Source organism: Sinocyclocheilus grahami, unplaced genomic scaffold (genome assembly GCF_001515645.1).
Source record: "Sinocyclocheilus grahami isolate Dianchi unplaced genomic scaffold, SAMN03320097.WGS_v1.1 scaffold535.1, whole genome shotgun sequence".
In the NCBI taxonomy this organism is placed as follows: Eukaryota; Metazoa; Chordata; class Actinopteri; order Cypriniformes; family Cyprinidae; genus Sinocyclocheilus; species Sinocyclocheilus grahami.
The window spans coordinates 747,113-760,289 of NW_015505714.1; the positions used below are offsets into that span (position 1 = coordinate 747,113).

Consider the following 13,177-nt stretch of genomic DNA (forward strand, 5'->3'; position numbering starts at 1 on the left):
CAAATAAATAAGAAACGTAGAACGTTTATTAGCAAAACGAATGTCAAATAAAATAAATAAATGACACCGTTTAAATAGTTAAAAACCGCAAACAATGTGGAACCAATTAAATAAGAAACTAATGTTTAAAAAAACTTCCAAAATCACCTTAGATAAACTGCAAAAGTCAACAGGCTTTTCAAAATCCAAAATATTGCCAAACAGGCGCTTTTGCATCTAGTTTCGAAACTAAATCATCCGCGATCGTCTTGTCTGTCTCACCTCACTCTTCTTGTCAGTCAGCTCGACTCACTCTCCTCATTGGAGAAATGAAATCTGAACTGTGGGATGCGATGGTCGTTCGGCACGCTGCATTGAGTAGCCGCGTTCAGTTTTTAATTGTAGTGTCTGTTCTTTTACTGAACTAAATGATTTTTATTACTATAAGAAATCAAAAAGACGGTGGGGGTCGGTGACGCGGTGGGCAAGTGATGTAACCGGTGTTGTGTGGACGAAAATGCCTTGTTGATGTCAGAGGTCAGAGGAGAATGGGCAGACTGGGTAGAGATGATAGAAAAGCAACAGTAACTCAAATAACCGTTACATAACTCGTTACAACCAAGGTATGCAGAATACCATCTCTGAACACACAACACGTCAAACCCTAAAGCAGATGGGCTACAGCAGCAGAAGACCACACCGGGTGCCGCTCCTGTCAGCTAAGAACAGGAAACGGAGGCTACAATTCGCACAGACTCACCAAAATTGGACAATAGAAGATTGGAAAAACGTTGCCTGGTCTGATGAGTCTCGATTTCTGCTGCGACATTCAGATGGTAGGGTCAGAATTTGTCATAAAGAACATGAAAGCATGGATCCATCCTGCCTTGTCTCAACGGTTCAGGCTGGTGGTGGTGTAATGGGGGATATTTTCTTGGCACACTTTGGGCAGTCACCAGATCTCAATCCAAGAGAGCACCTTCGGGATGTGGTGAAACCGTAGATTCGCATCATGGATGTGCAGCCGACAAATCTGCAGCAACTGCGTGATGCTATCATGCCAATATGGACCAAAATATCTGAGGAATGTTTCCAACACCTTGTTGAATCTATGCCACGAAGAATTAAGGCAGTTCTGAAGGCAAAAGGGGGTCCAACCCGGTACTAGCAAGGTGTACTCCCGTTCCGGAAAAACGGACCCAAATCTTTATAGAGCTTCATCTGCATGCCATAACCGACAGTGTGCTGCTCTGATAATCTAGGTGGGATGAATGGCACCTATCTTTATCAGTCTAGCGTGGTGGCATCGAGGGGTCTGTGCTGTGTTTGTAACATGAACCCGAGGAGGAGCTCGTGTGGCTTGAGTGCGATGCCAAGGAATCAGGTTTACAACAAGCTTCTGTTGTGCCCCCCATGCACAGTAATCTGTCCTAATCTCTGCCTGCCTGGCCTTTTGTCTTGGTCAATCTCTGTTAGCTCAGTGTAATGTGATTTCACACACACACACACAAACAAACAGACTTGCGTTGGGTCGGTGAGCGTCTGCTGGTTCGCAGCATGACAAAGAAGTATATCGTGTGCCCTATAGACTAAGGGCTCATGTTGTCTAGATTAAATGTGTGTGGATACAGAACGGATGGAATCATTTTCGCTGTTTCTGCCTCCCCTCCTCCACCTTTCTATTCCTAGTCTTCGTCTGCCCTCTAAAGGCTAAGGGGCGGCTTGCTTTGCTCTGACTGATGTGTGGTTTACATGCATGTTAGCAGCAGCAGCTCGTCTGTGGTGGAGGTGTAAATATCTGCGAGGGCTGAATCCCCCCGCGTTGTTGTCGCCTGTACGAGGGGCATAATTACCATCGCTGGCATTTAATCCCCCCCCAGGTGTTTTATTTATCTGCCGAGCAAAGTATCTGACACATCACACCAATACCTGGACTGACTTCAATCGTTCGACATGACTAATGCGCCAGCGTTGTCTTAAAACCCCAGACTGACCACTCCAGCGGCTGCGTGTGCGTCTGCATGGCTAAGCGCTGACAGATGAGTGTTTCATGGGCCATTGTGAAGAAAGGCTTGTGGCTGATCGTGCCGTCCTGAAGGAGGGAGATCTGCCCGTAGCTCGCATTCAGCAGCAGTCGCTGGCGAGCTCACATTCACGCGGGCGGTCGGGAAAGCAGGGCCCCGTCTCAGCCTTCGTCACATTCCAGGTTTCGGCCTGTCAGGTATTTGACAGTTCTGCTGCGGGACCGGCGTTAAAAAAAGCGTGCTACCTGATTCAGATGATGGGCGTATTCTCTACAAGGAAGATTCTTCAACAAACTAGTGGAGAATTGTGTGCTTCAATGATTGAGGCTTATTTATTTAAAGTCTGTTTTTTTTTTGTATCATGTGTTAGTGAAGACCATGGTTTAAACAGTAAAATTGTGGTAAAATCATTGCTTAAACACTCTCGTCATGTTCTAACATGGTTTTTATAAATGCTTTTTGAATACCAATGCTTTATTGTCATCATTAGATTACGGTATGGTGGCATGGTACTTACAGTGCGAAATGAACTTGCACTTGAGCATGACTTAGTGTGTGCGCCCGTTTTGGTACTAATGAAAAAGATGTTTGAAAGTCTAGTGTGTTGTGAAGGATGCGAGTGTTCCCCTTCACCTGTACAGGAGAGAAAAAACTACTTTTCAGAGCTCAGGCACCATTTAACCGTGCATAAAACATGGCCTTCTCTCTGTCCAATTTTTATCAGAGTTGTAGAACATCAAGCAAGGGGAAGCTGGAGGCAATCCAAGGCCTCTGCCTGCAACAAAGAATAGACATTTGCAGTTTTATTGAATTGTCACTGTATTCCTTTTATTGAAAGGAAAACGGCGTTTTCTTCCTGTCAAACAACAACACTGTTTTCCCTAAAGCCAGAAACGTGCACACTGAATACATCTGTCAAGGATTCAGAGAGGTGCACACTGACCTTAAACTTGTGTAGTTCTTGCTTGAGCTCTGGGCAAGGTCTCATCCGTGGGGTGGGGTGGGGGGGGGGGGTCACGGTGATGACCTGTTATGAAGAAATTTGTTGTTCTTCGCCTCGATTCGGTCTCATGGACTTACTGTCGTCTTCAGCTCGTTGACCTCAGCAATTGCTCTGACCCCGGATTTTGAAAACCCACTTTTTTACCAAAGTATACCAGGAGTTGTCTGTCAGCATAAGCAGGTTTTCCTATCAAATTAAAGAGACTGTGATGGTATCACATTTACATCGCACGCTTCTATCCAAACCAGCTTACATTTATATATGTATTTTATCAGTTCATGTATTCCCTGAGCACAGAACCCAGGACTTTGATGTTGATTATTTTATTATACAATTTGTGCTTTCACAGATCAGCAATCAAAAGATTTCATTTGAAATAGATTGACCAAAAAGATGTAAAAGAGAACAGAGGCAAGAAGATTTTTTTTTTTGTGGCCCTGTCTGTAGTAATTCTGTGATTATAAAGCAGCATCTTTTTTTCCTTTTTTTTTTTCTTGCACTTGTGCACATAATGATCCTGTCTTTTGATAGTGGGATTTCATCTGAGTATCAACAGCGAGCGGAAAGCACGGCAAAGCTTTTAAGAGAGGTGCAGAGTTGTATGAGCTTTAGCAGAACGGCTGCCACATTAGCACAGAGGTTTAAGAGTCAAGTATCATCGAGAGCAGTTTGCCATAGAAATGGGGAGATCTAAATGCAAACAAAGAGCGCACTTGACACGGCTGGCGTTTGCTAAGCCAAGAGCGAGTGTTCATGGGCTTTACCTTCAGCCACACTAAAGCCACTTTAACTGCAGGCACAAAAAAAGAGAAAACGTCATTTAACCAATTCATATATGGGCATCTAGAAACTCTGTCGTGAAAAGCAAACATCGATGAGAAGTGTATTATTGCGAAGAGCTGAAACTGATTTTTTTTTTCCAGTTAATTTAAGTTTTTTTTCCTGCTAAATTTTTTATACTCTAGTGCCAGTGAATGGTTGAGCCCACACTAATAGAAAAACACTGAAAAGTACCATATACCTTTTTTTTTGGCCATATATCATGGTATTCCCTTTGAGTACTAAGGTGATACCATGGTACATGAATATAGTAATCATTTAGTACCATGAGACATCTTCGCCACAGTACACTTTTAAAAAAGAGCACGCTCATGCTAATCTTGTAAGATGTTTTTACTTTAAATATGTGCAAAAATAATTTATTCCAATAAGCACAATGTCCTAACTGTGATGCTAGTCTGTGGCTCAACATTAGACTAATAGTGCCTGGAAAATCTCTTCCTCCTCCTCACAGAGCTGTGTTGTTTATTTGTCCAGCTTTATTTGATACAAAAAAAAAACTGACGGTGTGTTTAATAAATTAAAATAATTCAGCAGATTGGATTTTCACATTGAACAATGATGACTCGGTTTGCTGACTTTAGCTGGAAAATGACTCTTTATTGTCCTCTTGCATTATTGGCAAACTCTTTTCCTGTTTGACACTGTAAAGCTGCTTTGACACAATCGGTGTTGTATAAAGAGCTATATAAATAAAGGTGACTTGACTTTGCTGTTGACTTTACCCATTGCTAATTGTATTGATGTGATATCAGTCACCTAAACATGATATATTTACCAAAATCTAACTAGCCCTACCCTGCTGAAAAACAACAGATAATTCAGCCTAAGATGTTTGCTAATGGTATAACACGGTCTAGCTATAGGCTCATATGATGGTCTCCCAGCCTGACCAACTGACAAGTGTCCAAAATCCCCCTAAAACCACCAAACCAGACCAACTTGACCCCGTTGGGAGACCAGCAAGCCATCCTAAGCAGGTTTAAGCTATTTTAAGTAGTGTAATCCTCATCTTAACTACATCTGATTATCTCAAATGGTCAATGTTGTTATAAGCCTGTAAAGTATTTTTTGTTCTTTTCCAGGCTCTCCTCTTCTAAAGTTGCGTGACAGTGAAGGTCAAACCCCTCTGGACCTGGTTTCTTTCGAGGCTCTACGTGAGGAGCTCCTTCGCTGTGCAGAAGAAGGTGACAAAGCTCTTGCAGCTCCCTGCTTGGAGGTTCGGGATCTGCCCTTCATAGAGTCCTGCTCATGGGTGCTCAGCTGCCTGTTCCTCACGTACCTCCAAGAGCGACACGTACCTACCTACAAAACCCCACTTACACCTCTGGACCTCAGTCCCACTGTATGCCGCAGCTTGATCCGTCTCCATTCAGATGAGCTAGCCTCCAACTGGGGAGATTCCCGTGCGGTGACCCTGGCTGAGGACCTGAGGACTGTGTTGAGTTTGGAGCAGTATGTGTCACAAGTGAGCCCCGCACTGAGACGCTGTCATGGGGATCAAACCAGGCTGTTTGTGCAGCTGCTTGATGATCTGCAGGCGGAGGGGGCGGCACTGATCTCTGGACAATCTGATTTTGATTAGTTCTAAAAGAGTCTCTATAGAGGAACAAGAAGAAATGGGCATCTATCTGTAGACCCGTGGTAAAGCTCTGCCTTTTGTTAAACTACTAGTAAAATGTGTTTCCTGGTCCAATCAGTGAGTTCTGAATGGATACAAATAAGAATTAATATCACCCAGACTGCATAGGACTCATACTGTAGTGATTGTGCACTTTTTATGCTTTGATTTTTGGTTGAAATTATTAAAATATGGGGATTATTGTGTGTACAAAATATTTTTGTTAAACACTAGAAATCATTTTTGAATGTTATTTTTACAACAAGCTGAAAAATATTTTATAGAAACTGTTTTTCTTAAGAATTTAATTCCTAATATTTCTTGAATTGTAAAAAAAATAAAAAGAAAAGAAAGATTTTTCACATCCATTCATAAGTGTGGACACACCTGGGCACTTATTATTATTATTATTATTATTATTATAGCTATTTTCCACATTTGACTCGTCAAACTATGAATTAACACAAATGGGTGCAAGAAATGTATAGAGTTCAAGCAAATGTTAAATCAGAACTGGCGATACTAATTCTTGTCTTGATTGCAGCTCAGCACACTTTGGACCTTAGCCTGGGAAAATTGTTAAATAGATTTCACATAAATATTAGACACTTGGGCTGATTTTCTGAGTCTTATCTGGTCCAACTCATTCAAAAAAGTTGTACGGAAATGTATAGAAATTCATTTGAGAAGATCACGAGAAATAACTTTTCACTTGCAGCGTGTGTAATTTGCAGTCGTTTAGATGACAATACTCCTCCATGCCTTTGTTCCAAATCAACAAACCTAACTTTAGTTGAAGCCCAGCCCATAAGACATCGCTTCACAGTTCTCTGATCCAGGATGATGGAGGGAACTCATATGTGTGCCATGTGGGGTTAATAATCAATCCCCTCCAAACAACTGATTCCAGTACAAAAGCAAGAAATCTATCCAAGACCTCCATGAAGAATGAACCGTTTCCTGATCATGCCCTTTTCAACTACAATGCAGCCTCCGGAGGTGACGAGGGATCATGGAGTCCAGGTTTGGGATTAGAACCCAAGACGCTGCGGATGGTCTGAGCCAGACAGCCCAAGAGCGATGGAGAATGCTGAGGTTAATAAATAAGCTCAAGTGTTTTTGCTTTCAGCTAGGCCATGAATATTAGCGTCTGGGAGAGCGGCCGTTTGTACTGGATCATGCCGTGTGATGATACGGTGTCATATTGAATAACAGCAGGGATCAGACAGGCAAGAAACAGCCAGACTAACAAATGATGGGAGGCCACAGAGGCTGAGAGCACAGGGGAGCACCTTTGGCCCCCGTGGAGGAACACGCATTCCCTCCATCACTCTGAGAGTGTGTGAAGAGCGCTTGCGTCGGGAGGTGTTCGGTAGGGAAACTTGGCTCTTGGTGAACATCTTGAAAAATGACAGCTCTCGTGAAGGTGTAAGAAATGAATGACTCGGCGTGTGAAAGATGAACCAGCTTGTACACACCTGTGTGTTTGTCTACAAAAGACACACTGCTAAGATCTATAGATGAGACCTTGTGGCTTCTGTATGTAAACTCTTTATATTCACAGTACTTCATATTGATTCAGATGCAAATCACATGCCTAATGTCGTTATTCATTAAATAAAAAACATTTTAGTTTTAGATAAAATAGCTGAAATAATGACAAACTGAAATAAAAAAAACAAGTAAAAATTCAATATTAATATATACAATAATAATATACAGAAATAATACTAAAATAGCACTGCACAAGTCATTCTTGTTTACATGCTTTGAGATTTTTTTTTTATTGATGAACGCAAGCAATAATTATATAAAAAGGAAACAAAACATCTTTAAAAGTAATGACAAATTATTATAATTATTCATAGTTCATATTTTAGTTAAAATGGTCACAATTCTGCCAGCCGTGTTTCAGCCAGTCACAGGGAGCAGTATGACATCACAGGCAACAGGTTTTAAAATGACACACAAGACAGATTACAATTTAATAAACTGATCACATATATTCTGCCTTTTTTGTCTGTTTGTTTTTTTACAATAAGAATGTTTACAAAAAAACAAAGGTTTACGTTAAATAATTTTAAAAATCTGCTATAAATTAAAGTGCCTTCATCCCTTTCCACTGAATAAAGTACATTCTACATAGTTGTCTCTCTTTATATATATATATATAATTTAAAAAAAAAGATCCACTTTGGTTTGCTTGCAAACATAGCATGTGCACTTTTACGAAACAAAACTTTTGGGATGCAAAAACCATTCACAATAAACCTACTGAACAACTTAAATCAACACATACAGTACATAGAAACACATTCAGGCTTAAAAAACTATCCTTTCTGCTGTTCAAATCTGTGTGTTGGTTTTTTAGTCACTGAAGTACCGTCCGTGTCCTGCTCAGTGGGGATTGTGTTGTCTTTGTAATGGAATTCCCTCAGACAAATCAATGCTCTTTTCATATGATAGATGCGATATGGCAAATGAGAAGTCAGGAGGCAGGCGGAGGGACAGGGCTACCGTCTTTTCTGATGTAGCCTGCACTGTGATCTTTCATCACTCGCTACGCCGAGGTCCCTCGAGCACCCCGCGGACCCATCCGTGACCTCCCTCACAAGCGAATGGATGAAGGAGAGGAAATGACAGAGGGAGAGAAAGCAGAATAACAGGAGGAGTGCTGCAAAAGCAGCTCGCGTCCTCCTTTTCTCCACGGCGCCGTCAGTAAACCTCTGCCCTCCAGTACCCCCCCCCCGAGGCCCTAAAGCAGCCTGTCACACGCTATCGTCTTCTTGTCAAGCAGCCAATCCACAGCAATGAAAACACAGACATTCGCCCTTCAAGTTTGGGATTTTTGGAAAGATTTCGGCCGTTTTTTTCCTGTGTAAATCAGCGCTTGGCCTTTAGAGATCAAAGTTTGAGCTGGCGCCCAACGTAGGGCAGACGGACGGCTGATGACCGCATATGCGGTGGCAGAGTTGGGGCACATGGGAACATGACAGAGGAAGTTGCTTTCAAATGAGATGTGCCTCTCTCACCACACGATCAAAACTTAGGTCTTTATTAGTGGAGTGGCACTGGGTGGTGCTTTGGGAGCAAAGGATGAAAAGGGAATGATGCAAGGGTACGTAAACACTAATCCCCACTATGAGGACAATGGTGCCATGGCTACTAGTGGTTGAAGAATGTTTACAATAAACAATCCCAGCATGCATCATTCATACCGTTAAAAGAACATCAAAATGACGTTAAGATATCGCAAACCTCACTGGCACTGGGTTTTTTTGAGTCATTTCCACGAGCACTTTAGTTACAGCCATAAATCGGACCGTAACGGGCTCAGCTGTCGACTCCGATAACTGGTGCTCGACAGCTGCGGATAGCTTTAGATATGGCAGTTACTGTGCCGCGCAAATTATAGGGGGAAACTGCAACTTAACCACCATCGTTTTCCCTTCTGTAGAGGCGAGGTGTGTCGGCACAGGTGGGCGTATTATCAGCTGAGCCTGCTATTTGTGGTTAGTGCAGCTCCCTTTGCTGCCATGGAAGGACACCTTGGCTTTTAGAGCTGTCTGGCTAGTGGCAAGCGCTGACAAATAACCCAGACTGTTTGACTCTAAAAGGGGTCAAGAGCTTTTGGCGCTCTCCCCACCACAAAAATAAACCCAAAAAAGGACGGATGGTAATTAACAATGGTCCTGTTTTCACTCTAACTGCGCTCTTTAACTCTCCACGCCGCAGCTAAAGCAGAGAGAAAAAGAGTGAGGAAGATAGACAGAAAGAGGCTGGTTGCCGGTCAGTCCTCTCCTTCTCCTTGGCGTTGGGAGAGCATCCGTGCGAGAAGAGGAGCTATCCTGGGTTGTTTTTCTTTCTTTTGTTTGGGCTGAGAGTGGGCTCCACTTTCAGCTCTCGGTACTGCACCTGTTAAAACACACACAAGCACACACATGGTCAGGTGGGTGGATTGATAGCAGGGGATGGTCATGAGGATAAGAAGCTTCTGAGAAGGGCTCGGTCAAACACAACAGAGGTTGCAATGATGGAGAGCAGAGCTGTGCTGTCACACTAAAGGCTCAAGTTAACTATTTACTGGAATCCTACATACTCACAGCCACATATGACTTAAAGGCATATTACATTTGCCATAATTTAGACCGCTCACGTGTTGGTGATGCTCCCAGAATTGACCGAGCTCAGAATAGCCCAAGCAATAATATATGTTGATTTTACACAACCGTTCAAAAGTCTGGGGTCAGTACTATTTATGGATTGAATGCTTGATTGATGCATATCATTGCTCTTTTGTTGATTTTGATTGCTTCCATTGTCCTCATTTGTAAGTTGCTTTGGATAAAAACATCTGCTAAATGTCTAAATGTAAATGTAAATGCATTAAATTGATCAAAAGTGACAGTAAAGACATTAATAAAAATAAATAAAAAATCAGCTTCAAATAAATGCTGCTCTGAAAATGTATTAGAATAAGAAACACCTATTTTAGATTATAATATTTCACAATATTTGATTAAATAAACTCACTTTTTAAAAACTTTTTTTAAATCCACCAACCACAATTTTTGAATAGTCAAACGTATAAAAAGCAGTTTATTAAACACCTTGATTTTTAATTATATAATGTACTATTTAACCCAAAATGTGAGTGCTATGTGTATGCATATTACACTATACAGTTGTTGAGCTCACATTGCTTGTATTAAATCAACTGAGCATAAAGTGCACTATGTGTACAACACAGAGAGTTGCAATCTATATAGTGTGTTCCAAATAACTCTTATGGTTCCTTTCCAGTTAGGATGATGTCTTAAAAGGCAGCTTACTAGGTTTTGGAACAGAGCAGGAAGGGGAAGCATATCGGCTCAAAATTCACAGGGTTGTCACCATACTAGTATTCACTTCCAGACAAATAAGACAGCAACAGTCAAGCGCCTCGGAGTGAAACAGTCAGATCACTGGTTTTCCCTCAGATCTGGCCCTCAAACTGACTGACGTCATGTTTAGACTCACTAAGAAATGTGGTCCATGTACTGCCAACTCGACAGAAACATCAGTCACCACCTACACTGAGAAGTGTGTCCATCTCACAGCCATCCATCTTGTAGGTGTGAGACTGGGTTTGTCTGTGCCACATTCAAACATTGCCGCAGTAGCTGAGCTCACATCAGATGTGATCCACAAAGGACGTTAGTGATGTAGTTTTGAAGTAACGAGGAGTTGGTCTGCTTTGTAGTTTGCATGCATCTTTTCATCAAAACACAGGTTTAAATGTAAGCATGGAAAACTGACCAAATTAATTCATAATAAATTACAGTTAGAAGCACACTATCCATTCATGTTTTCCTTTATTTTCTTTTGTTTGCAGATTTTGTTATGTTTTTGAAAGAAGGCAAGGCTGCATTTATTTGATCAAACACAGTAAAACAGTAATATTGTGAAATATTATTACAATTTCAATTAACTGTTTTCTATTTTAATATATTTTAAAATTGTAATTTATTCCTGTGATGCAAAGCTGAATTTTCAGCATCATTACTCCAGTCTTCAGTGTCACATGATCCTTCAGAAATCATTGTAATATACTGATTTGCTGCTCAAGAAACATTTCTTATTACTATCAATGTTGAAAACATAAGATTTTGATTATTACAGTTTAAAAGAACAGCATTTTGTAACATTATAAAAGTTGTCACTGTCATTTTTTATTAATTTAATGCATCTTTGCTGAATACAGGTATTAATTTCCTTCAAAAAGTATTCATAATATTCATTTATATTAAATAAAAAAATAATTATTTAAATGTACACTAAAGAATTCTAGGCTCTCTATTGACATCTGTGCTTGAAACAAAACATTGTTAGTTATTTGCAGAGGAACATCTTTCTACAGTTGTTAATGTACTCTGCCAATAATTCATTTCAAACTAAAAATTAAAATTGTCTGCAGTGTATAAAAAATAACGCAATAAAAAATAATACAATTAGCCATGCTCCCTAACGAGAATGTAATACATTTGCAATATCCAAAAACATCTGATATATATGCGATTAATCTGATTAATTAAATTAATCAGCACTTAATTTAATGCATTCAATTATAAAAAAGCAATAAGAGTAAATTAAATTTTAGTCCATTTAAAACTGGCAGCCCTAATAAATACTAATTCAATGTTGACAATAGGGGCCATAGCTGCAGCTAGATGAATTCTGGAGGATTTCAGAGCGGCCTGGCATTCGTCATCTTCAAAGCACGCTTTAAACTGCAGCCTAACAGGGTCATTATTTTCATATTCACTTTAAACACATCAGGGTCGCATCTGACTTCAGAAGCCTTCCTTGAACTGCATGTAAACAAAAGTTTACGTGTCAAGGTGAGGCAATGAAGATCGACATTAGTGAATCTAATGGAAGAAAAGAAATGAAGGCAAACAACAATAAAGGCTCAATCAAAAGTAGCGCTACAAAGAGCATGTGACACGTCAGAGGCTCTATTACACTTAACTGCTGACAGTTATGCCACCCTGTATGGTGCAACAAGCACTGCAGCTTTAATGACAGAGAGCTGTCCCACCCAAGATAACACAGCGCACCAGTTACAGTCAAAGCAGCATGCGGAAAAAGTAAAAAAAAAGGGGAATTTTAGTAAAAAAAAACTTTAGTAGATGGAATAAGGGGGGTTAAAAGTGACTACGGTGAGATAGCAATTTGGAGCAAGTGTCAAGCACAAAGAGAACATGCGTGGAGATGATGGGTAAAGACCTTCCGCTGCTCAAAGGCTGCTCCATACTCGCTCCGCTCCTCCATGTTGACAGTTGCACTACAAAACACACTTTGAAGTGTGCTCTCGTGGAGGGGGCGCCAAGCGCACCAGCGCCTCGTTTAGCGGTGTCAGACGCCGTCCCGGGACCTGCCGCAGCCGAGTATGCCATGTCGTCCCGCTGCTAAGCGTGGATCGGGGTTTGAAGCCACATGGGTGGCAGGCAAATACAAATAAGTAAATGAAAGCTGAACATTTTTAATGAAACTATGCTATGCTGTTTATAGAGGAGCAGAGAAATCTCGCCTACTTCATCTCCAGTGACACCTAACCTTGCATTAGGGGCATTAAATGGTCCTGTAGAAGAAAAAATGGGCTCACAGACGCCCACAGGCAAGCTCACATCCATTGTTGAGAAAAGAATAAAAGTGTTTCGAGGTGAATAGAGAGGGAAAAGGCACTGAGGAAAGTTTCTCCTAACTTTTTTTTTTTCTGAGGTAAGGTGCTCACTAATTGCTTGTTTAAACTCTGAATAGAAACCCCTGGTGCAGCAAAGACAGGCCTTCGATATGCACGACTGAGAAAAGATTCAGCACCTGGGCCGACAGGACATGTTCTCTCCTCAGACACAAAAAAATGATTGGGACAGCTATGGGAGGGATCACAAATTTGCCAAATAATTAAACATGTTATTTGACTGTTTTGATAAATAAACAACGTATGGCTCTGATATCTGAACTGTGGTACTAGCAAGTCATGATTTTAAAATAATTTTAATGAAATCTCTTATGCTCACCTAGGCTGCATTTATTTGATCAAAAATACACTAAAAACAAAAATATTGAAATATTATTAGGATTTAAAATAACTATATATATATATATATATATATATATATATATATATATATATATATATATACACACAAAACAAAAATATAAACA

The 13,177-nt window shown here is 40.6% G+C and overlaps 2 protein-coding genes across 2 annotated transcripts in view; one reads left to right on the top strand and one right to left on the bottom strand.

The window, feature by feature from the left end:
• The window catches only part of slf1 (SMC5-SMC6 complex localization factor 1), a 39,216-nt gene extending 33,526 nt beyond the window's left edge, over positions 1 to 5,690 (top strand). The window contains exon 17 of the mRNA XM_016238274.1: positions 4,932 to 5,690. Within this exon, the coding sequence (XP_016093760.1) occupies positions 4,932 to 5,431 (500 nt within the window). The 3' untranslated portion in view covers positions 5,432 to 5,690. The remainder of the gene's footprint in view (positions 1 to 4,931) is intronic.
• A 1,985-nt stretch (positions 5,691 to 7,675) lies between these two features.
• Positions 7,676 to 13,177, bottom strand: part of LOC107555485 (multiple C2 and transmembrane domain-containing protein 1-like) — a 25,976-nt gene continuing 20,474 nt past the window's right edge. The window contains exon 5 of the mRNA XM_016238301.1: positions 7,676 to 9,382. Within this exon, the coding sequence (XP_016093787.1) occupies positions 9,311 to 9,382 (72 nt within the window). The 3' untranslated portion in view covers positions 7,676 to 9,310. The remainder of the gene's footprint in view (positions 9,383 to 13,177) is intronic.